General features: G+C 35.3%; 1 protein-coding gene across 1 annotated transcript in view; it reads right to left on the bottom strand.

Annotated features, from left to right (window-relative positions):
- Positions 1-25949, bottom strand: part of PTPRM (protein tyrosine phosphatase receptor type M) — a 1090562-nt gene that overhangs the window by 677572 nt on the left and 387041 nt on the right. The window contains exon 5 of the mRNA XM_074202077.1: positions 6401-6516. Coding sequence (XP_074058178.1) covers positions 6401-6516 — 116 coding nt within the window. The remainder of the gene's footprint in view (positions 1-6400; positions 6517-25949) is intronic.

Raw genomic sequence — 25949 nt, 5'->3', positions numbered from 1 at the left:
ATAGCCTCCCTATCCATATAGTCCCACCACCAACAAGTCAGGCTTTGAATCATCCTCTACAAGAAAGAGAAAGGAAAACAATTCAGCAAAACAAGCCAATGTCATGTCAGAAATTACCAACACATTCAACACTCCATATCTGTAGTCCCTCTCCTCTGTTGAGAGAATAATAGAGGGTAGCATGAAAAATACAATGTTTTAATCTGGTCTTTCTTATTTGCTAGTATAATCTTAAATAAATTGCATAACCTCTAAGACAGTTTCTTCATCTGGAACATGGATTAATGTCACCTTGCTTTGCTTACTTTACAACTTGCTATAAGAAATAATTAGAATGTTTGGCTTTGAAAATGCTTTGCAAATATGAGAGTTCTAAATAAATGTGAAGTGGTACTATTGTTATTTTTAATTAACAACAACAATGGTAATAATTATCCATTTTCAATAATAATCCACTTTCCACAAAAGGAATCATGGTTTAATTCAAAAGATATTAGAATTGAAATCAAGAGAACTGTCACAGAATCATGACTCTGATACCAAAATAACCATAGGTGACCTTAAGCAGGTCATTTTTCTTACGTGGATCTCATTTTTTCCTTATTGCTAAACTGAGAGTGTTGTACTCAGTGATATCAAATGACCCTTCCATGTCAAAAACCAATGTTCTAATAATTCTTCATATATCTAAATAAACTAGCTTTAACTTTCACATGATTGAAACATCTTCATTTAATAAATGAACCTCTGTTTCCTGGTCACTAATTTATCTTCTAAACAAAAAAGAAAATGGCCACATCGTGTGTGTGTGTGTGTGTGTGTGTGTGTGTGTGTGTGTGTGTGTGTGTCTATTTAGTCAAGATAGCAATCAACCTTCCATATTGGAAAGGAAAAACAAACAAGCAAACAAAAATTCATAACATCAGTTTTATAATGAAAGAATATTTTACTGCAGCCAGTGACTGTGTATGTTTTTATATACATTAGATGGAATTAGATTGTTTGATTCAATGGGTTAAATGAAAGTTTTTGCTAAAAAGTTTGTAATATATTAATCAATGGAATAAATAGTTTTGTCCGGCTCTCCATAAAGAAATGACTTTATAAAAAAAAGTTACCTACTTTTGAATTCTACAATGAAAATCATGAGTGAAACTATACTTTATATTATATACTAAGCAGGGTATTAATATGACTAGTCATTGAGAAGACCATAGAGAAATGACAAAGACTGGGGGCAGAGAGAGAAGGAAAGAGAGATATAAGGGAATAAACAGATTGTAGGCTTTGGAAATAACTTATACACATTATTTTATATATGTTGCATTACTCTCAGTTCATATAGAAGAAATCGTACATGTATAGTTCATATTATAACTGGAGAATGAATATGTGTCCCACTCTTCTATCTGCTGCTTTTCCTTCCCATTGTTCTTTAAATTTTAAACATGCCTATTAGCATTTATGCATGAGATGTTCATTGATGAATCCTATTGTAAATTTTATAACAGAAAACTTTCTGCAAAGGGTAGAAAATATTTTGAGGCCTTTTTAAATAAATGCTATTTCTGAAGTAGGAGTTTTGAAACCATTTTTAAACAAAATTACTATTCTATGATCTCAAATATTTCATAAACTCTTGGCAACTTAAATAACTAGATTGTGACTTCAATCTTAATATCATGTTCTGTCTCATCCATTGGTGACACTGTTGGATACAAAACTTTTGCAGAAAGACAAGGGCTTTTAATCCCTTTCATATTAAGATTTCTACATTAAAAGATACACTCATAAAAATAGGGTGGTCATTTTCTATTTCTGCAAAACATCCTTTATGCTTGACCTTTAAAAAGCTGAATAGAAACTCACCAACTTCTTAAATTGACTATTCTGTGACAATTTTGAACAGAGAGTTCATGACTGCATTTAACTTTCAAAGAGGCAGCCTAGCACAAATCGCTTCACATTATTTTTTAAATATATCTACTTGCTAGCAGACTGAGGGAAAGAGGCAGATTAATAAACAGGGGCATAAAATGAACATACTTGTTGAGGGGGGAGGGCAAGCTAGGAATGAATGCAGGCATGGTGACTGTTTTTCCTAGCTCCAGAGGTAGAAGAATTTTGTAGAAACAAAAAGACCTTGATTCAAATACCATTCCTGGCATATACTGACCTTAAGTGAAAATCACTTATCATTGTCTCTAGCAACACTCTAGGACAGTCAACAAGTGTTTAGCGGTTCCTACTCACTAGGCACCAGACAATGTTCTAAGGATAAAAAGAAAGGTAAAAACAGCCCCAGCCTTCAAATGGCTTCCATTATAATGAGGAAGACAAAATATTAATAACTAGGAAATTAGATAAAAGACAGACAGGTAGGCAGATAGATAACTATATATAAGAGTAGAGAGAATATAATTTAAAAGAGGAATGCATTAGTAGCTGGAGGAATGGGAAGAGTCTCTTACAGCTGAATCTTGAAGGAAGTTTTAGGGAAATTAAGAGATGCTAGGGAGGGGTCAAGGCATTCCTAGCACCTTGGAAGGCCACCAAAAGGTGTAGAAATAGAAAATGGAGTGTCACACCAAAGATCCTGCAAGGTGTTAGTTTATCCCAAAGCTATGTGTATTGCTATTTCTCCCTTTTCTTCCTCTTTGGCTTGGCAAAGGTTATTATGGAGGGGAATGAGATGTAAGAAAGCTGAACAGGTAGGAAAACTCCAAGTTATAAAGAGTTTTCAGAACGAAATAGAAGACTTTAGAGTTGATTGTAGTGATAACAGGGAACCACTGGAGACCAATGAATATGACATGGTCAGACTTCAGCTTTTGTAAGAAATTATTCTGGCAGTAATATGGAAAGTATATTGGAAATATGAGAGAACTGAGTCAGGAAGAAAGCTATTGGCAATAATCTAGACAAGAATTATTGAGAGCCTGAACTAGGGTGGTGAATGAATGAATTGAAGGTGATGCATACAAGATATGTTATGAGGTTAGAGATGATAAGATTTGGCAATAGATTTTATATATATATATGACATGGATAAGAATGAAGAACAGAAGATGTCAGAAAGTCTATTAAGGATGGGTGACTGGAAATGACAATAAAAGGGAAGTCTAGAAGTGGGAAGGGTCTGGAAGAAAAAATGAGTTCTGTTTTAAACATGATACATTTTAGATAGCTACAGGATATCCTAAGAAGAGGTTAGAGTTGAAGAATTACAGCTCAAAAGAGAAACTAGGGTTACTCTGTGGTATAAAGCTGGGAATTATCTGCATATAGATAATCATTGAAACCATGGAAATTCATTAGATCATCAAGAGATTTATTGTAGAAAACAAAGAAAAGAGATAAAATTATATGAGGAAGTATACCCAAGTCTATTACCCTGGATGAAATCAATGGTTTTTGAAAAGGAGAAAAAAAAATCAATTGTTAAGGAAAATAGTTCTAAAATGATGATCCCTGATGATAAAGGTTTAAGATAATTGGAAAAAAACCCAAAATATGGCAAATACTGAATTCTATAATAGTTATTAGAATTCTATAATGAAGTCATTCATACACTCTAGATAAACAAAACAAGGCATATAAAATAAAGAGTAAAATGCTTTCAAATAAAGGTAAATAGTAAAGAAGATTTTTTGAACATATTAAGATATATTCAGATCCAGAACTCCTCATTCATTTCTTTTCCTCTTCAAAAACTAAAATTGTTTCAACAACCAGGTTGTCAAAAAGAGAAAGGTCAATGAGGAAAGACAACTGGGCCAGAATGGGAGCGTGTAGCCAGAGAAAGACTAGATTGGATGTAGGATATTGACCTCTAATAACAAATCCCATCATATCAAGGGTCACTAGATATACCAACATCCTGGAAAGGAAAATTTCACATTTGTGGGGAAGACCTTGTGTTAAAGATCCTAGGTTTGGGATGAGTCATTTTCCCTGGTGTGTACTCCTGGATATACCTCCTACTTAGTGTGTCTGATATCCAGTTCATCCTAAGTTGAAGACCACTCCCTTCCTTGATGAAGAAATAGCTTTTCAGATCCTATCTTCTGATACTGGAATGTTTAAAGATCCAGTTTCCAAGATTCCATCCTGGGGAACTGCTTCTATAGTCAAATCCCCCTTCCCCCTACAAGCTTGCATAATCAGTGAGCTTAGAGAAATACTAATAAATCTCTGTTAACCTGTTTTGCTTTTTCTTGAGCTCAAATCCTGGAAGTTAACTTGTCCCTTATTAGGACAAACTCTGAAGTTAACACATATTTAATCTATCCATACAAGATACTTTATAAGATTAGAAATCACTAGACTTGATAATTGATTGTATATGTAATAAAGGTAAGAATGAAGAGTAGAAGATCACAGCAGATCTATAAGAATGGGAGATTGGGAAGACAGTGGTACCCTTAACAATAAAGGGTCAAACACACAGAGGTCCCTTTCTCAAGAAATACCTGGCTCCCATACTAGCTATATGACCCTTGGGCAAAATTAGGTCATCTTTACAGCTCCTCAGTTTCCTTATTTGGAAATATCTTTGAATTGTTGAGGGAATCAAATGGGAGAAGTGATATAGCAGAGTGGGAAAACCACTGAGCTTGGAGACAAAGAACTTAGAATTCAATTTGTCTCAGCTGCTTCCCTACTTTGCATTTCCAGGTCACCTAACCACTCTTGAAAGTTTTATTTTCTATAAGGTAAAGGGAAGGGTTAGAGTATTCTGAAGAAGGAAAGAAAATCATTGATCTCTTCAGGTTCCTTCTAGCATGAATTATATTAACTCTATGCATTTTAAAGCATTTTTTAAAAGTTTAAGCATTTTACAAATGCAAAGGTATCATCATGACCATAATCATTATTCAAACTATAAGAAATGACTATGGTAAAAATGTGGTGAACTTATATAAAGAGAAATTTGGAGGGCAGTATAGAATCTGATAGCATATGATGTAGATGGATCATAGCAAGACAGACAACTAAATTTAAGAAACAAATAGGAAGGAGAAACAAAACCATCTGGAGGGGAGGTGTATAGAATTTAAAAGAAAAGAAAGAAATAGACATCACTCCAGTCAAGATGAGGCAAAAACTGCTCTGTAGATTACTGAAGAAGTGTTATATGGGAAAAAGGGGGCCTAGAGTTTCAAGAAGTGGATATTTATAGTTCTATGGATGAAGCAAATCAAATAATCTCACTCCTGTACTTGACTCATTGGGGGACTGTGGATAAGTAATTAACCTATCTGTGCTTCTCATTTTCTCTTGTTCAGGAGAGGAGGGAACCCATAGGGATTTTTTAAAATTTTATTTTTTGCAAGGTAATGGGATTAAGTGACTTGCCGAAGGTCACATAGCTAGGTAATTACTAAGTGTCTGAGGCTGAATTTGAACTCAGGTCCTCCTGACTCCAGGGCCAATGCTCTATCCACTGCTATCTATCTAGCTGCCCTACCCATAGGGATTTAATGAGAAATAACAGCAATTACTGGAAAAGACTATTCCCATACTAATTGTTACATTCCAATGGAAAGTCCCAAATATCACATACACCACCAACATTTTTTTCTTTTATGTTAGAGAAAGTAAGAAGAGTTGAAATATCTTACTCCTTAATACCTCTCCCTGTCCTCAAACCTAAATGTAACCTTGTAAGTAACCTCCAATTTGAAAAAAATAGACTGCAAAAAAAAAATACAAGCAAAAGGGACAAAAAATTCAGCAAGAAGAGCAATGAGTTGTGTTAGGCACCTTAGTAATATTATTCATCAAGAGAGGCAGCACAGTTTAAGGAATAGAACATGGAATTTGAAGTCAGACAATGTCGATTCAAATCATGGTCCTGCCATATAAAATCTATGTGACCTTGAACAAGCCATTTAATGTCTCCTGGCCTCATTTTCCTGATATGTAAAATGAGGGAAATATATATATGATTGTTCCTAAGGTTCCTTTCAGCTCTAAATGTATGATCCTAGGAATACATAATAGCAAAAGTAACAAGGGAATTCAGAAAAAAAAACCCAACTGCTCAAAGACTAATAAAGGATGATGTACCAGAGTGAAAGGGGAATCTCTTTTGCTTCATTATGTTACTTACAGCGTTGATGGAATTATTTCCTCCTTGTTGCTTTGTTTACTGGTCCAGATCTCATTGCTATGCAGGGGGTAGTGGGGGGGAGTCATGATGTGGAAATTTTCTAGTACCAATGAAGATGGGAAAATCACCTCATTTTTTTTGCTCTAAGTAGCCTGGAGTATAGAGAGATAAATTTGTCCATGGCTATAGTATTTTGGGGGGGGATTTTTCCCATCTCTCATTAGAAAAAAATATAAACCTGAAAAAAATTCTTACTCTACCATTGACATAAATGTATCACCATACCTGAAGCCAGAGCCTGTCCCCAGCAACAGTTCTACCAATGGCACTGCATTGAAAGGTCGCAAACTGCCCAGCATTGACTTCCACGTTCTGAATTCTCTGGAAGTGGGGAGTTTTGGCTGTGGAACAGAAAGAAAAGAATAGGAAAAAAATTAACACTACATATGGCTAAAGTTAATAGGTGCGTTTTACTAACCATATATGTGGGAATTTTCCATTATGTTTACCTTTGAAGGATGATGCTTTTGATGATGAGAGCATTAAAGATTTGACTATAATTGTAAAAAGATACTATAGAAGGTTGTGATTAGCTTTGTAAATGAATAGAAAATTTAAGCATTCTGGGATGCAAGCTAAGAGAAGGGAGGTATTTTATTGTTCCTGCTGAGCAAATTATCATAGCTCAGCAGTCTCCTTGTAATAACACATCTGTATTAATAAAGATTATATTGAAGTCTAATTGATGTTTTGAACAAAAACATCTTAGATATTTATACTAGCAGCAGGAAAAGAACAGTGAGAAGTTAAATGATGTTGTCAAGGAAACTTTTTAACCCAAGTGCAGAGTCACTGCATAATATATATTTTAATACAACTAATTGGTATGCAACATTGCTAGTATAATATTTTCCAGCAACCAAAAATACCATCCCCAAAGACAAACTTTGCAAAATTATGCCAGGCTGACGTATCATAGGAGTTATTTGCTGATTCTTATTTCCAATTCAAACAGCAAGACTGATTCTCAATGTTAAACAGCATTAGGACTCCAAATGTACTCTGTCTACATGGGACAGCTGTTTAAATAAGGGATAATTCTATTACATCTGAGAAACTGCAGAACAGTTTCTGTATCACTTAGGGAAAAAAGTCAATTCTAGAAGTTAGAGATAGGTCAGTCTTTCAGTTTCAGTGAGATGGCTTCAGGAACAGGACTCTCTAATCCCTACAGAGATGGATGGTTAAAAAGAAGGAAGGGCTAAGTGAGAAACAAAATGTGAAGGAAGGATAAATATGACAGCATCCTCTGTGATGGCCAAAAATGCCTGCCAGTTACATAAAGTCATTTTTTAAAAATATCTCATACCAATTTTTTCCCACTATGTAACATATTTCTGGGAACCTATCCTGTACAGTCAGGATAGGTAATAAAGAAATTCTGTCTGACCAGGAAATGAAGATTTATTTTAGCTTAAGCAAAACATAATTTGGTGAATAAATATACCAAGGCAAAAGGGCAAACAAAAATATTGGGAGATAGGACTTGACAAAGCCACATACTCCAATCCTCCAATAAACTGTGAGCAAATAAATGTGTATATATTTTCCCATGATGCATATAACAAACCATCCTTGCTTGCTCGAAGACTTGTCTCTAACCTTCCATAAATTCACCCAACTGGTTATGGGTCTTCATGGTGCTTTTGTCATATTGTATGATGCCACTGAATGAATACATGCTTTCAGGTGTCATTCAAACTCATATATCTGGCCCTCATCTTAATGGTTCTACATTTCTCTCATGACACCTTTATATTACTTCTTTTGGACCATCTGCATTATGGATTGCAGCAAGCTCACACTCACCATGCACTTTTCTATTGCCTCTTGAGTGAGTCTTAATCTCAGTGTCCCATGACTTACACTCATACTGTATCATTAAAAAGATGTGTTTTTTCTGAGAGTATACTGGGATCAATAAAAGAATTGTGTAATTTTCCTAAGGAAATCCAGGGCATTATTCATCTCTTGCTCAATTCTATATTGTTCTTAAAAGCCATATAAGAAGCATAAGTTCATTGCAAAGTAGGTATCCACTGATCATGTAGAAAGTGGGAGATGGAGAGGTGGTATGGAGAGGGAGTGACAATATGGTACAGTGAGACTTTAATGGTTTTAAACCTGTTGAGTTACCACGATTAAAGATTGTACTATAATTTATACTATGAATCTTTTTTATGAAACAGTTCTATAATAATGCATTATTTTGTAAGAAGGAAGACTCCTCTGACCTCCAATACTTACTAGTTATATGACCCTGGGCAAGTCACTTAACCCTGTTTACCTCAGTTTTCTCAACTGTAAAATAATCTGGATAAGAAAATGACAAACCACCACAATATTTTTGCCAAGGAAACCCCAAAAGAGAAACAAAGAGTTGGACATGACTGAAACATCTCAACAACAAGAAAAAATACATCTCGCTTTACCTAGACCTTCTCTCTTACTGACTTACAATACTATAATATTTACTTATAATTTCAGGCCCAGATAAAGAATCATATGTGGAAAACTGTCATATTGGTCAAGAGGTCAGATGTATTTCATGAACTTTTGGGTGCTAAAACACAATTTTTTTAAGGAAGATTTTATTTATTTTGAGTTTTACAATTTTCTCCCTATTCTTGCTTCCCTCCCCCCACCCCCCACAGAAGGCAGTCTGTTAGTCTCTACATTGTTTCCATGGTATACATTGAGCTCAGTTTAATGTGATGAGAGAGAAATCATATACTTAAGGACGAAAAAGTATAAGAGATAGCAAAATTACATAATAAGATAACTTTTTTTTCCTAAATTGAAGGTAATAGTCTTTGGTCTTTGTTCAAACTCCACAATTCTTTCTCTGTATACAGATGACATTCTCCTTCACAGATAGTCCAAAATTGTTCCTGGTTGTTGCACTAATGGAATAAGCAAGTCCATCAAGGCTGATCATCACCCCATGTTGCTGTTAGGGTGTATAATGTTTTTCTGGTTCTGCTCATCTTACTCAGCTTCAGTTCATGCAAATCCTTCTAGGCTTCCCTGAATTCCCATGCCTCCTGGTTTCTAATAGAACAATAGAGTTCCATGACATACACATACCACAGTTTGTTAAGCCATTCCCGAATTGAAGGACATTCACTTAATTTATAATTCTTTGCTGCCACAAACAGGGCTGCTATGAATATTTTTGTACAAGTGATATTTTTACCCTTTTTCATAATCTCTTCAGGGTAAAGACCCAGTAGTGGTATCACTGGATCAAAGGGTTTGCACATTTTTGTTGTCCCTTGGGTATAGTTCCAAATTGCTCTCTAGAAAGGTTACATGAGTTCACAGCTCCACCAATAATGCATTAGTGTCCCAGATTTCCCAAATCCCTTCCAACATTAATCATTGTCCTTTCTGGTCATATTGGCCAGTCTGAGGAGAGGTGTGAGGTGGTACCTCAGAGATGTTTTAATTTGCATTTCTCTAATAAGCAGTGATTTAGAGCAATTTTTCATATGACTATGGATTGCTTTGATTTCTGCATCTGTAAATTGCCTTTGCATATCTTTTGACCATTTGTCAATTGGGGAATGGCTTGATTTTTTAAAAAATTTGACTCAATTCACTGTATATTTTAGAAATGAGTCCTTTGTCAGAAATACTAGTTAGAAAAATTATTTCCCAATTTACTACATTTATTTTGATCTTGGTTACAGTGATTTTGTCTGTGCAAAAGCTTTTTAATTTAATGTAGTAAAAATTATTGAGTTTGTTTTTAATGATATTCTCCATCTCTTCCCTGGTCATAAACTGCTTTCCTTTCCATAGATCTGACAGGTATACTACTCCTTGAGCTTCTAGTTTTCTTATAATACTGTTTTTCAATATAAATCCTGTATCCATTTTTATCTTATCTTGGTGTATGGTGTGAGGTGTTGGTCTAATTCAAGTTTCTTCCATACTAACTTCCAATTTTCCCAACAGTTTTTATCAAAGAGAGAGTTTATATCCCAATAGCTGGATTCTTTGGGTTTATCAAACAGCAGATTACTATAATCATTTCCTGCTATTGCACCTAGTCTATTCCACTGGTCTACCACTCTATTTCTCAGCCAATACCAGACAATTTTGATGACTGATGCTTTATAATATAATTTTAGATCTGGTAAGGCTAAGCCTCCTTCTTTTGTACTTTTTTTCATTGAATCCTGGAAATTCTTGACTTTTTAATTTCTCCATATGAATTTACTTACTATTTTTTCTAACTCATTGAAATAATTTTTTGAAAGTTTGATTGGTAGGGCACTAAACAAGTAGTTTAGTTTTGGTAGAATTGTCATTTTCATTATATTAGCTCGACCTATCCATGAGTAGTTGATATTTGTCCAGTTATTTAAATCTGATTTTATTTGTGTGAGATGTGTTTTGTGATTGTTTTCAAAAAGTTTTTGAATCTGCCTTGGCAGGTAGACTCCTAGGTATTTTATATTGTCTGAGGTTACTTTGAATGGAATTACTCTTTCTAGCTCTTTCTGCTGTATCATGCTAGTTATATATATGAAAATGTTGAGGATTTATGAGGGCTTATTTTATATCCTGCGACTTTGCTAAAGTTGCTAATTATTTCTAGTAGTTTTTTTAGATGATTTTTTAGGATTCTCTAGCTATACCATCATGTCATCTGCGAAGAGTGAGAGTTTTGTCTCTTCCTTCCCAATTCTAATTCCTTCAATTTATTTTTCTTCTCTTATTGCTGAAGCTAACATTTCTAATACAATATTGAATAGTAGTGGTGATAATGGACATCTTTGTTTCACCCCAATCTTATTGGGAATGCCTCTAGCCTATCCCTGTTGCATATAATGCTTGTGGATGGTTTCAGATAGATACTGCTTATTATTCTGGGGAACAATCCATTTATTCCTAGACTCTCTAGAGTTTTTAGTAGGAATGGGTGCTGCATTTTGTCAAAGACTTTTTTTTAACATCTATTGATATAATCATATGATTTCTGATAGTAATAGTTTACCTAATATTGAACCAACCCTGCATTCCTGGGATAAATCCTACTTGAACATAATATATTATCCTAATGATAACTTGTAATCATTTTGCTAAGATTTTATTTAAGATTTTTGCATCTATATTCATCAGGGAGAGAGGCCTATAATTTTCTTTCTCTGTTTTAACTCTTCCTGGTTTAGGGTATCAACACCATATTGGTATCATAGAGTTAGGCAGAGTTCCATCTTTACTTATTTTGCCAAAGAGTTTATATAGAATTCGAATCAATTGTTCTTTAAATAAAATGCAATTGTTTTAGAAGGTAGTTGCATAGATAGATAAGTAGACAAAGATATACAAATATATGTACATATATGTATACATATCCATTCCCAAGAGAATATTAGGAATAAAATATAATAATTTGATATGTATCATAATAACTTGAAATAAAGTAGAATTTTTACAGTGGGTAGATCAAAATCCTCTCACAAATAGTGAAACTATGAATTGCTTTTAAAAGCAATAAAACATTATTACTTTCAAATACTGCACTTATTATAGATTGAGACACAGGCACTATAAGTGAAATCATGACATCAGTATAAAAAAGCAAAATAGGTTTACCTTTCTCAGTGACATATCTTAAATAGAGATCCTGATCTCTGTCATTTGGAGAGTGCCAGAATACTGCAGCTTTTATAGGACCCATTCTCACTCAGTTCTGTCTTTGTCTTTCTCTTTCCTAAGAATCCAGTCTACTCCATTAAAATTTAGCCACAAAGGGTTTTCTTAAAGATGCATTCAGAAGAATGGAGACAGTGAGCACAAGTACCTATTATCACAGACCTTTTATTGACTGCTAGGATAGTTTTCTTTGAGCCCAGCTAATACATGCTTTTAAAAATGGAGAGTAATGTTCTAAGAAAAGCTGACCATGTTCTATTGCAATATCTTTGACAGATCCTACCTTACTTCAACACCTTCTTTGCAATCACCTCATGCTTCTTTCTTAAAGGAAGAGGTTTGAAGAAAGGTCAGGACCTCTTGTATTCTTTGATCTCTCCTGAATTCTATCCACAATATTCTACCCTTCCTGCAGTCTCCAATTAGATGACCTTCAAAAACTCTCCAATCCTCACCAGCAACCTCCTGAATGCTCTTGGATAGGGTCCTCATGAACATCTTGGGAAATGGGGCCAATTTCTCAAATCAATTTTTTTTTAAAAAAGTGATAATAATAGCTTGATCTTTTCTTCTTTTAAGTGAGACATGGATTCCTTTCTAAGGCACAGATAGGTTTCATCTCCCATAGTTTATGAGGGGTCCTGCTGGACATTCATAATGTCAGCTAACTAACATCAGACTCTTCATGAGTTGTTTAAAGCACAGATCTGCAAAGGATCCAGAGAAGAGGCAGCACAAAATAGCTTCCTAAAGTTCTGGAGAGTGGTCAGTTTTGAAAGGCTCCAAAATCTCATCACCATGGTTCCAGAAAGCAAATAGCAAATAGTTCTAGGCTTGAATATTGACATATACACCAGTGTATTCACTTAGACAGATAAATACAATAAAGGAAACAATGTTGAAGGAACCAAAACTCTTCTGCTCTCTCAACATTAATTCAGTAGGGGTACATAGGTTGAATTGCAGGAGAATGAGAATGATAATAAAAAATAGCCTGTTTTATATAAAATTAAGACATTTGATAAACTTGTGGGATGTATGTACCTGCACTATCTATAATTATTCAATAATTCAAGTTTCACAAAAGGAATTAACAGCCTAATGAAGATATTCCTAACCCTATAAAATGTCCATTGTTATCATCTTACTACTCCAACTTTATTTATTCTACTCTATTCCATGCATTCTATATTCTAGAAAAATGAGACTATGTGTTATCCCCTATACATATCCCCTAGCTTTCCTACCTCAGTTTTTTTTTCCCCACAATGATCTCGCTTAGAATGTCCTATATTCTAAAATCATTACTTCTCCCCTTCCCATAAAACCTCCTTATCTCTGCCTCTTAAAACAGAACTCAACTGCTAACTTCTTCATGAAGTCTTCTGCAATACCTCCAAATGGTAATAGTACTTACTACTTTTGAAATGTCATTTAAGTCCTTTTTAACCAACATTTATTACATATGCAATGTGCAAGATAAGATACTAGAGCTTAGAGATATAAAGATGAAAACATCTCCATTCCTACTCTCAAAAACTTACCATCTACTAGGGACAGGACCAAATAGATAAATATAGTCTTACATGCAATCTTTAACAATCAACTTGAAAAACTTAATGTGATCTAAAACTGTTAAGAAAGACATGATATACAGAAAGAGGGAGTTTATAGTTACAGCAGAGCCAAGATGGCAGCATGAAGGCAGCATTTCCCAGGAACTCCCTCCCCCCAAAACTCCAAAAGCCACCAAATAATGACTCTAGCCAAAATTTAGAGGGGCAGAACCCACAGAAAGACTGAGGGATACATTTTCCTCAGTCTAAGATAACTTAGAAGTTATGTGGGAAAGGTGTGTTTCACCAGGACTGGGAATTGGAAAAAGCCCTGTTTGCAGCACAGCCCTGGAACAGTTTGAAGGGGTGGGGAGAGGATTCTGCTATACCAGAATGGGTGTGGAGTGAGGGAGCACTAGCCACAGAACCTGCAGTGAGAAACTGGAGAAAGCACACTGCACCCCCAGAGCAAAGCCCACAGATAGTAAGGTGGTCAGGGAAGACTGCAGAAATGTCTCTGCTGTTTGCCCACTCAGATCCAGGTTGCAGTTTGGGCTTCCATACTAAGATAGCCAAGCAAGATTCCTCCTTACACTTCAGGGTAGAGCGAAGTGAGGTGGTCATTTACATATCAAAGCACAGGCAAGAGAGCATAAGACCTTGGAGGAATAAACATCCTAGTGGGGTGTCTCCTCCCAAAAAACCCAAAGACTTGGAAGTGATGTATATTAGTCTTGGGCTGAGGAATTGAGAATCTTACCATAGAGAATAACTTTATTCCCATGGAAGATCAAAACACCTACTCAAATGACAACAAAATCGAAGATTCCACATTCAAAACCTCCAAGAAAAATAGGAAAATGGGCTCAGACTATGGATGAGGTCACAAAAGATTTTGAAAAGCCAAAAAGGGAGGTGGAGGAAAAATTGGGAGGAGAAATGAGAGCAATGCAGAAAAATCATGAAAACCACATCAATAGCTTGGTGAAAGAAATAAAAAAAAATACTGAAGAAATTAACATGTTAAAAAGCCACTTAGGCCTAATGGAAAAAGAAAAATAAAAGGCAAATGAGGAGAAGAATACCTTAAAAAGCAGAAATGGCCAGCTGGAAAAGGAGATTTAAAAAAATCTCTGAAGAAAATAACTCCTTCAAATGCAAAATGGAACTCAAGGAAACTGATGGATGACTTTGCAAGAAATAAATAAGAAATAAAACTTCCAAAAAAAGCCAAAAATTAGAAGAAAATGTGAAATATCTCATTGGAAAAAACAACCAATGTCAAAAACAGATCCAGAAGAAATAATTTAAAAATTATTGGGTTATCTGAAAGCCACGATCAGGAAAAGAGCCTAGACTTCATTTTTCAAGAAATAAGACAGCAAAATTGCCCTGAGATCCTAGAAGCAGAGGGTAAAATAGAAATCGGGAGAATTCATCAGTCACCTCCTGAAAGAGATCCCAAAAGAAAAACTTCCAGGAATTTTATAGCCAAATTCCAATACTCCCAAATCAAAGAGAAAATTCTAAAAGCTGCCAGAAACAAACAATTCAACTACTGAGGCTCCATAGTCAGGATTACACAGGATCTAACAGCATTTATATTAAGGGATTGTAGGGATTGGGATATGATATTCTAGAAGGCAAAAGATCTTGGTTTACAACCGAGAACCAACTACCCAGCAAAACTGAACATCCCCTTTCAGGGGAAAAGATGGACTTTCAATGAAACAGGGGACTTTCAAACGTTCCTATTGAAATAACCAGAGCTCAACAGAAAGTTTGAACTCCAAGTATGGGACTCTGGTGAGCTATAGAGGGGGTGGAAAAGAAGGACAAACTATGAGGAACTTAATGATACTGAACTGTTTGTATTACTGTATGGGAAGAAGATATTGATAACTCATATGAACTTTCTCATTTATAAGAGCTGTTAGGAGGAGCATATATAGACAGGACATAGGAAGAGGCAGAATAGTAAAAAGATGGAGTCAATGGTTGATAAAGGAAATTACGGGGGGAAGGGAAAGGAGATGAAGAAGAAGCTGAGACATTTCTCTTAAGAGTCAAGAAAAAGCTTTTTCAATGGAGTGGAAAGGGGGAAGGCAAGGAGGAATAAGTGAGCCTTCATTCTCATCAGAAATGGCTCAGAGAGGAAATAACACACACACACACACACACACACACACACACACACACACACACACACACACTTAATAGGATGAGGAAAACTATCTTACCCTAGAGAAGAATGAGAAGAAAGGGATGGGATAAGGGGGAATGGGGGGAGGGAAAGGGTAAATAGGTGATAGAAGAAAAGGAATATTGAGGGAGAGGGTACTCAGATTTAATACACTTTGGACAGGGCCAGTATGAAAGGAGAGAGAGAATAGAATAAATGAGAATGGAGAGGAATAGAGTGGAGGTACAGCTAGTAATAGCAACTGTGGGAAAAATATTGACGCAACTTCTCTGATGGACTTATGATAAAGAAAGCAACTCACCCTAGAGACAGAGCCATTGGAATCTGAACACAGACTGAAGTACATTTTGTTTCTCTCTCTCTCTCACTATTCTTGAGGTTTCTCATGTTCTTGGAGGGGGGGGTATGTTTACTCTTATAACAAAATTATTGTAATAATAGTAATAATAAATCAAATTTCACTTAAAAAATTCATATTCATTAGGGAAATTAGTCTATGTTTTCTTAGTCTGTTTTGGTTCTTCCTGGTTTGGGTATCTGCAACTGGCTCTGAAGATATTTTCTCAGCAAGCTCATTAATGGCCTGTTCAATTTCTTTTTCTAAGATGGGGTTATTTAAGTATTTAATTTCTTCTTCTTTTAACCTGGGTAGTTTATAATTTTATAAATATTCATCCATTTCACTTAGATTTTTCAAATTAATTGGCATGCATTTGAGCAAAATAGCTCCAAATTATTATCTCAATTTTATCCTCATTGGTGGATGAATTCACCTTTTTCACTTTTTTTTAGGTTTTTTTTTTTTTGCAAGGCAAATGGGATTAAGTGGCTTGCCCAAGGCCACACAGCTAGGTAATTATTAAGCATCTGAGGCCGGATTTGAACCCAGGTACTCCTGACTCCAAGGCTGGTGCTTTATCCACTATGCTACCTAGCCGCCCACCTTTTTCACTTTTGATACTGGTAATTTGGTTTCTTTTTTTAAAAAACAAATTAATCAAAGGTTTATCTATTTTATTTGTTTTTTTATAAAACTAACTTACTTTTATATATTAATTCAATAAGTTTCTTATTTTTAATTTTATTAATTTCATTTTTAATTATCAGAATTTCTAATTTGGTATTTAATTTTGGATTTTTTAATTTGTTCTTTCTCTAATGCCTAATTCATTGAGTTTCTCTTTCTCTATTTTATTCACATAAGCATTTAGAAATGTAATATTTTCTGAATAACTGCATTGGCTGTTTCTTACAAGTTTTGGAATGTTAACTCTGTATTGTCATTGTCTTGAATGAAATTATTAATTATTTCTATGATTTGTTGTTTGAGCTACTCATTCTTTAAAAATAGGTTATTTACTTTCCAATTAATTTTAGATCTATCTCTCCATGGTTCTTTATTTCTTATAAGCTATATTACATAATGATCTGAAAAGGATACATTTAATATTTCTGCCCATCTTAATTTAATCATGAGGTTTTTTTTAATGCCCTAATATATGATCAATTTTTGTGCAGGAGTCATGAACCATAGAAAAAAGGTATATTCCTTTCCATTTCCTTTCACTTTTCTCTAGAGGTCTATCTTAAACAACGTTTCTAATATTCTATTCACCTTCTTAACTTCCTTCTTATTTATTTTATGGTTAGATATATCTAATTCTTACGCTCAAAGGGTAATAAAACTATGCATATCCTTTGATCTAGCAATACTACTACAAATTCTGTATCCCAGTGAGATTATGAAAAAGGATAAAAAAACTCACATGCACAAAAATATTTTTAGCAACTCTTTTCATAGTGGCAAAGAATTGGAAATTGAGGGGATGCCCATCAATTGGGGAATGACTGAACAAATTGAAGCATATGAATGTGATAGAACACTTATTCCACAAGAAATCATAAGGAGCAGGACTTCATAACAGTCTGAAAAGACTTGCATGAACTGATGCTGAGAAAAGTGAGCAGAACCATATTAACATTATATACACTAACAACAACATTAGGTAATGCTCAGCAACGATGGACTGGTTCTCTTCAGTAATCCAATAATGAAAGACAATTCTAAAAGACTTGTGATGGAAAATACCATTTCCAGAGAAGGAACTGTGAAGTTTAAAAGCAGACCAAAGCTCGCAATCTTCAATTTTTAAAAGTTGTCTTCCATCTTTTGTTTGTTTTCTTTTGGATCTGATTTGATTCTTCTTTACTTATATAATGCATATTAGATTGCTTTCTATCAGAGGGAGGGGGGAAAGGAGAAAGGGAGAAAAACGTAAAACTTAAAAACTTGCAAAAAAATGATCATTGAAAGTTACCACTGCATATAGTTGGAAGAATAAATAAACAAAATATTTTTAAAAGATTTATCTGATTCTGAGAGAGTGAGTTTGAGTTCCCCCTCAGTATAGCTTTGCTGTCTCTATATTACTGTAACTTATTTAAATTTTCCTCTGAAAATTTGGATGCTATACTGTTTGGTCCATACATGTTTAGTATTGGAATTACTTCATTGCCTATGATATCTTTCAGGAGGATGTAGTTTCCTTTCATAACCCATTTAATGAGATCTATTTTTGCAGTTGTTTTGAGAAAAGAATTAATATATTCTACTTCAGTCTTTTACCTTTACTTTATTTGTATCTCTCTGCTTCAACTGTGTTTCTTGTAAGCAGCATATTGTTGAACTCTGGTTTTTAATTCACCCTGCTATCTGCTTCCATTTTGTGGGAGAGTTCATTCCATTCCATTTATAATTACTAACTCTTTATTACCCTCCATGCTATCTCTACTCTGTTTGTACTTTTTTCCCCCTCCTTTCATCCTATCCCTCCTCACCAGTGTTTTGCTTCTCAAAGTCACCTCCCTCAATCTGTCTCCCTTTCTATCAAACATTCCTTTTTCTTTCCTCTTTCCCTTTTCCCCTTCTTCCTTCTTTCCCTTCCTTCTATCAGTCCCTCCTTCCATCCCCCTCCCCATCCTAATATGTGAATGGTAATATACATTTTTAAATACAACTGAGTGTATTTTATTTCCTCTGAGTTAAATCTGATGAGAGTAAAATCCAACCAGTACTTACTCCTTCCATTTTCCCCTTCTATTGTAATAGGTCATTTGTGCTTCTTCATGTGATGTTATTTACCACATTCTGCTTCTCCCTGTCTCATTACAATCTGCTGCCTTTTTTAATGTCTTAATTTTTTAAATTTCTTCCATCAAAAATCAAGTTATGTCCATACCTTCAGTCTAAGTACACTCCCTTTAAAAGAGTTATAATGCTCAAGAATTATGAGAATCTTCTGCCCAGGTAGGGATGTAATCTGTTTAATCTTATTGAATAGCAGTCTTTTCTTTTCCCCCTTTTACCTTTTCACGTATCTCTTGAGACTCTTATTTGAAAATCAAATTTTTTTGGTTCTGCTTTGGTCTTTTCATCAGGAAAATTTGGAAGTCACTTATTTCATTGAATTTCTATCTTTTCCCCTTCTTCTTTTTTTTTGGCTGGGTTGTTGATTCTTCCTTCCAATTCAAGCTCCCTTCTTCTCTGGAATATCATATTCTAGGCCCTTCAATCCTTTAAGGTTGATGTAGTCATGTCTTATGCAGTTCAACATTTGAATTGCTTCTTTCTGGCCACCTGTAGGATTTTCTTCTTCATCTGTTAATTCTGGTGTTTGGTTTCAATATTCTTTGGCATTTTCAATTTGGGATCCCTTTCAGTAGGTGTGATGTGAATTCTTTCAATAACTATTCTGCTCTATAGTTCCAGGATATCAGAGCAATTCTCCTTGACTAGGCTCTCTCTCTCTCTCTCTCTCTCTCTTTAACAAGGTCCTCAAGTAGTCCAGTAATTCTTAAATTACCTCCCTGGATCTATTTTCTAGGCCAGTTGTTTTACCAATGGGGTATTTTAAAATGTCTTCTTTCATTTTTTTTTCCATTGGGGAGAGGCATTGCAAGGCAATGGGGTTAAGTGACTTGCCCAAGGTCACACAGCTAGTTAATCATTAAATATCTGAAATTGGATTTGAACTCAGGTCCTCCTGACTCCAAGGTTAGTATTCTATCCACTGCACCAACTACCTGACCCATTTTTTTTTCATTTTTAAAAATTTTATTCAACAAGTTCTTGGTTTCTCATGGAGTCATTAGCTAGTCCCAGCCTATTTCTCAAGGAAGTATTTTCTCCAATTAGCTTTTGCATCTCCTTTTCCATTTGATCAATTTTATTTTTTTTTTGCAAGGCAATGGGGTTAAGTGACTTGCCCAAGGCTACATAGCTACATAAATACTAAGTGTCTGAGGCTGGATTTAAACTCAGAGTCTCCTGATTTCAGGATTGTTGCTCTATCTACTGTACCACCTAGCTGCCCCTGGTCAATTCTATTTTTAAACTAACTTTTATCTTTTTTCTTTTATCCAATTGAATATTTGAAGTAATATTTTTTTGCATTTGCTTAATTGTATTTGTAATGAATTTGTGTTCTTGTCACTTTTTATTGCAAAAATGTTAATTTTCTCTTGTACTTTTTTTTTAGGATTTTGCAAGGCAAATGGGGTTAAGTGACTTGTCCAAGGTCTAAGACTGGATTTGAACCCAGGTACTCCTGACTCCTAGCTGCCCCCCCACCCAAGACTTCTTAGAAGAGCTCAGAACGAATTTTAAAAATCAATTGGAAAAACTGGGAAAAGAAATGCAAGAGAGGGGTGGCTAGGTGGCACAGTGGATAGAGCACTGGCCTTGGAGTCAGGAGGACCTGAGTTCAAATCCGACCTCAGACACTTAATAATTACCTAGCTCTGTGGCCTTGGGCAAGCCACTTAACCCCATTGCCTTACAAAATCTGAAAAAAAAAAGTCTTTGGGGGTTGGAGACCAATTCATTTTCTCTTCTGAAGCATTACATGTAGCACTCCTGTCCTTCTTTTCTGAGTCAATGTTTTGTCCATCCTCATCTCCAAGGTAACTTTCCATAGAGTGCATTTGTCTCATCTTTCTTATTCATTTTGGGATTTTGTTACCTCTCCCAGGGTCTTTTGTTGGGGGAGGGGCTTGTTTGCTGATCTTTGGTTTTGAAAATCCTTGATATTTGCTTAGTTACCCAGGGTCATGGATGTTAGAAACTACAAGAGGTTGTTCAGTATACCCTAGTAAGGAATAGCCGACTATCTCTCCCCCTGGATTGTCTGGGCCAGGGATGTCAGCCACCAGCTCCCTGGGTAGTTGGCAACAGTGGGAATGCCTGGGGATGTCCCTGGGCTTTCTGGACAGCCAGTTCAGTCTCTAGGCTGGGCCATCTACCAGAGGCTTTCTCTGTGGACATTCAGTGTTTGGAAAGTCAGGCACCTACTCCCTGATCCACTGGGAATGATGGGAACACCTGGAGCTATATCTGGGCTGTCTGCTCTGGGGAACACTAGACCCTCCTGCTGGGAACTGCAGGAGTGCACCATCCAGATTGGGCTGTCCAGATCAGCCACTGGCTCACCTATGCCAGAGCTTTCTCAGCTCACTGAAGCTCTCCTCCCCTACCTGCTGTGCAACAGCCTCCACTTCCACAGCCAGGGAATCTCAGGTTAGTCCCACCTGGATCCTGTTAGTAGGTTAAGTCTCTGTTTTCAAACCTGGCCATACCCACATTTCCAGTGCCAGACCTTACTGAAAGATGTTCCACTTTGTTCTTTTGGGGATTCTTTTGTTCCAGAATCTGTTAGGGGCTTGATTAATGTTAGTTTTCAGGGAAACCAAGTCCCTGGTTTATGATGGACTTGCAATGCAATAATCAGGGATGATTTTAAGGGATTTGTGATAAAGAATACCATCTGTATCCAGAGATGAAATTGTGAAGTTTAAACAAAGACCAAAGCTTATAATGTTCAGTTTTAAAGGTCACTTTATATATTATGTGATTTTGCTATCTCTAATGTTTTCTTTCTTCCTTTTGGATCTGATTCTTCTCTTATTATGCCTTCAATTTTGATCTATGCTTATCATGGATGCAAATGTAAAACCTAGACCAGATTGCCTTTAGTTGGGGGAAGGAAAGAAAGGAAGAAGGAAGGAAGGAAGGAAGGAAGGAAGGAAGGAAGGAAGGAAGGAAGGAAGGAAGGAAGGAAGGAAGGAAGGAAGGGAGGGAGGGAGGGAGGGAAGGAGGGAGGGAGAAAAATTGTAAAACTAAAACCTTGCAAAAATGATTGATAGAGGGGCAGCTAGGTGGCACAGTGGATAGAGCACCAGCCCTGGAGTCAGTACCTGAGTTCAAATCCGGTCTCAGACACTTAATAATTACCTAGCTGTGTGGCCTTGGGCAAGTCATTTAACCCCATTTGCCTTGCAAAATCTAAAAAAAATGATTGATAGAAACAGGCATTGTATGTAATTGGAAAACAAATAAAATATTTATATAATAATAAAAAAAGTGCCTGGCTTCTCTCTGCCATTTGGTCAGAAGTCCAGTCTTATTTCTTAAAACTAATTCTGGGGTTTACACTTCAACACTTACTATTCAGTTAAATTTTTTTTACAGTAAATTATTAATTCTTAATTTTATAACTCTACACATATTACTTTCTTTGACTCAACAATTGCACATCCATGTACAACTCCCCTTTAGCCTCAATACCAACCTCATATTTCATCAATTTGCTATACTCACTAATTCTAATCTGCTAATTTGATTCACCCTTGAATTTGTTCCACTTAACTTTTCTCACATACTTTGCCCGCCAATCAACGATCTTCTTTTTATCTTCCTTGAGTCTGCCTTATCATGTTTTACTCCCTAATTCTCTGTTTTGCTCTTCCATCTTCTTATTAGTTTTTCTCTCCTCCTTAATTGCCCTTGATCCTACTTCTTCTACAACTCTGAAGTAGGACCTGTACTAGTTTCTGAGACAAGAAACTATTCTTCAGTTTTTCTCAATTTCTTCCAAATTTCTCCTATACAAATTCAAGCTCTCACCTTTACAAATCTGAACAAGTTTCAAGTCATCTACATGATTTTCTTCTAATTTAGCTCAAGTCCTTCCCTTTTCTCCCACTCCTCCCAAAATTTCAAAATCTGTTCTCAAAGACTGCTATATAAAATGCTCATAATGGCCTTAGAATATAAGATAGTACAGATATTATTTGGATTTTTAATATAAGTAAACTGGAATCCAAAGAAAATATCTAAGAGAGGTGCATTTTCAAGATTTTAAAAGTTTTGAGGAGGGATAATTTGCTTGTAACTTTGATGAAGGATAGATGGAGAGAGTAGGCAAGAAAAGCCTCAAGGAAGAAATAAGTTTGCATTGAGTTTTGAAATAGTAGTAGTTCAAAAGATAGGACCAAAGAAAAGGAAACAGAATTACTGATAGGGATAGCCAAAGTCGCAATATGGCTAAAATTCAAAAGAACCTAAAGGGGAGTGATATGAAATAAGGTGTTGATGTCTTGAATGCCAAGTTAAGGAGTTTGGGCTTTACTCTATAAGCTGGAAAGATTTATTAGTAGTAGAGTTAGATGACTGGGTCTGCATATAATACAGATGACTAGTAGCACTGCTCTTGATGATTACAGAGGAAAGAAACTAGAGGCAAGAGAATGGTTAGAAGGTTATTATAATAAAGTAAGAGGAAATAATGACCTGGACTAGGGCAATAAACATAAAAGAAAAAGAAAACTAAATGAACACCTACTCAATATAGCATAAAGAAGATTCATGTTCTAAGATCCATTAAACTAAATGACTTCTAGGGTACTTTTGTACTACTAAAATGTATAATTAATTTGAGAGCTATGACAAAGGTAAGAACCAAGAGGATTTGGGAGCTGATTAGAAGTGAAGGCTGAAGCAAAATGAAAGTCAAAATAACTCTAAACTTCCTCATTTAGAAGAACAGTATGGTATTCTCAATGGAAATATAGGAATTATGATGAAGGAGAAATTTTGGGAAGGAAAATGATGATTTCCATTTTGAATAAGGAGAGTTTGGAGTGCTGCTGAGACCGATAGGTATCAATGTTGAACAGGCAGCTGGGAATGAGGATCTGGAGCTCAGGGGAGGAATTAAAGCTATAATATAATAAAAAAAAAACCTCACATTTCCATAGCTATAAAGCATTCTACATGATCTTCTTGTTTCATACACAACAAATAAATATTATAAGTAATGAGTTGATGTATGTATAGCACGTTGGAACTCTCAGTATGCTATATGAGTTTTTGCCATTATTGTTATTATAAGTAATCATTCATATTTATTTATCTCATGCATTAAAGTTTACAACAGCTAGTTTGATATGACAGAAAAAAAAAGCAAAAAAATCTGGAGTTAGGAGATTTGGGGTAGAATTCTGGCAGATTTTGTTGCAATAATAAAACTTTTTAGACCTTAGGTAAGAGTAGTGGATGTTCATGAACATTCATATAGAAGTCAAAGAGACTACAGATGAAATGGAAAGTAAGATGTGAGTCAAATGCTCAAGTCACTGAAAAAAAAAGTGGCAATTTTTCTGGCAGGTAGGTAATACAGTAGCTTGAATAATGGCCCTGGAGTCAGGAGGACCTGAATTCAAATACAGCCACACAAACTTATTAGCTAAGTGATCCTGGACAAGCTTTCTAAACTCCTCAAACATTGTTCTGCTTCCATGTCTTTATTTACATTGTTCCCTAAACCTAACATGTTGCATTGCCCCATTAATTTAAAAAATTTCTAGTCATCTATAAAAGCCTAATTCAAATGTGACACATCTCATAATAATAAACTCAGCTTGGAGTTTGGAAGACTGGAGTTCAAAATTCTAGCTCTAATATTCATAAACTATGATCTTGCCAAGACACAGTGCTTTAGCTTCAGTTTCTCATGTGTAAAATGAGGATTAAAAAATCTTTAGTTCCTGAAACAGAGACAGAAACAGAGACTGAGACACATAATTTTTCTAGAAAGAGAGAAAAAGAGAAAGCAGAGACAGAGACAGAGAACCAGAGACACTAAGAAACAGACAGAGCATTCTGAAAAAATTTAAATACATACACATTGCTGAAAATGATAATAATAAAATCTTTAACCTCCATGACTTCCTCCATTGGCAAGATATAGAGAATTGTCTTTTATACCTATTAAGTAACTTTTTATTACCTAATTAGCTAACATTGTATACTATATTTATGTCTTATTCTCTGAGGCTAAGATTTTATCTTCTTAAGGGCTTAACACAATACATATAGGTATAATACCCAGGTCATATCTAGAGCAAGATTGCTCTAGGATCAAGGAACACTGTGGGGTTCTGCATCTATTTGAAAGATCATAATTCATGAATCCCTAATGATGTAGTTAGTTACCTTTCCCTGTCATCCAGAAAACATAATGAATTCTAATAAAAGGCAAAGGAAATAGAATTTTTTACGAAACAACTGAGCATGACCCCAATAAACCTGGTTTAGGGTTTCTCACATACATTTAATAGAAAGAATAGACATGCCTGGGAGACACATATGAAGGAAAACTTAGAGAACACATGAAGCTTATATCCACAAGTGAGAGAGCAGCTCATAATTCATATTAATGCTTTTTGATGATGTTATTAAGATCCTTCCCCTTCCGAGCATGGTATGTAATCTGCTCTGGGTTTATCATCTCTCACTCAGGAAAACCTGAGTTCAAATAGGCACTTACTAGCTAGCAATGTGATTCTGAGCAAGTCACTACACCTCTTTTTGCCAAAGTGTCCTCATCTGTGAAAATGGGAATAGTAATAATACCTACCTCCAGGATTGTGGCGAAGAATATATATGTATGTAAAAAAAATGCTGCTTTCATTAAATGTCTTTGATTAGAATTGTAATGTCTCATGATATATAATGTAATATAAGTACTATATTCCTAAAACTCATAGGTGTGTGTATATCTATTTAATATATATATATATATATATATATATATTATAGAGCATATGTATATAGAAATACAAGGCACTTTAACAGGTGCTGTGTTCATGTTATCTTTGAGGTTGATGATAATGATGATGATTTTTATAATTGATTTTATAATTGCTACTGTACAATGATTGTGGAAGTCCTTTTCACCTCCAGGTACAGGCTTCAACGGAAGTTCTCAGCTGATTCATCTCTTTTGGAATCTCTCCATAAGGACTTTAATCTCTATTTGCCTCAGTTCCTCATCTGTAAAATGGGTTACTCCAGTATATTTGCCAAATAAAAAGGCCCCATGGACACAACTGAACAAAAACAAATAGATCATCCTTCATTTATAAAATTACCTCTGTGGAGCCAGTATTATTCTCCCCCATCAGTAAGTGAGACTCAGGGACAAGTGCAATGAGTTGCCAACAGTGACTT

Source organism: Macrotis lagotis, chromosome X (genome assembly GCF_037893015.1).
Source record: "Macrotis lagotis isolate mMagLag1 chromosome X, bilby.v1.9.chrom.fasta, whole genome shotgun sequence".
Lineage (NCBI taxonomy): Eukaryota > Metazoa > Chordata > Mammalia > Peramelemorphia > Peramelidae > Macrotis > Macrotis lagotis.
This window is presented reverse-complemented; position numbering and strand designations above follow the sequence as displayed.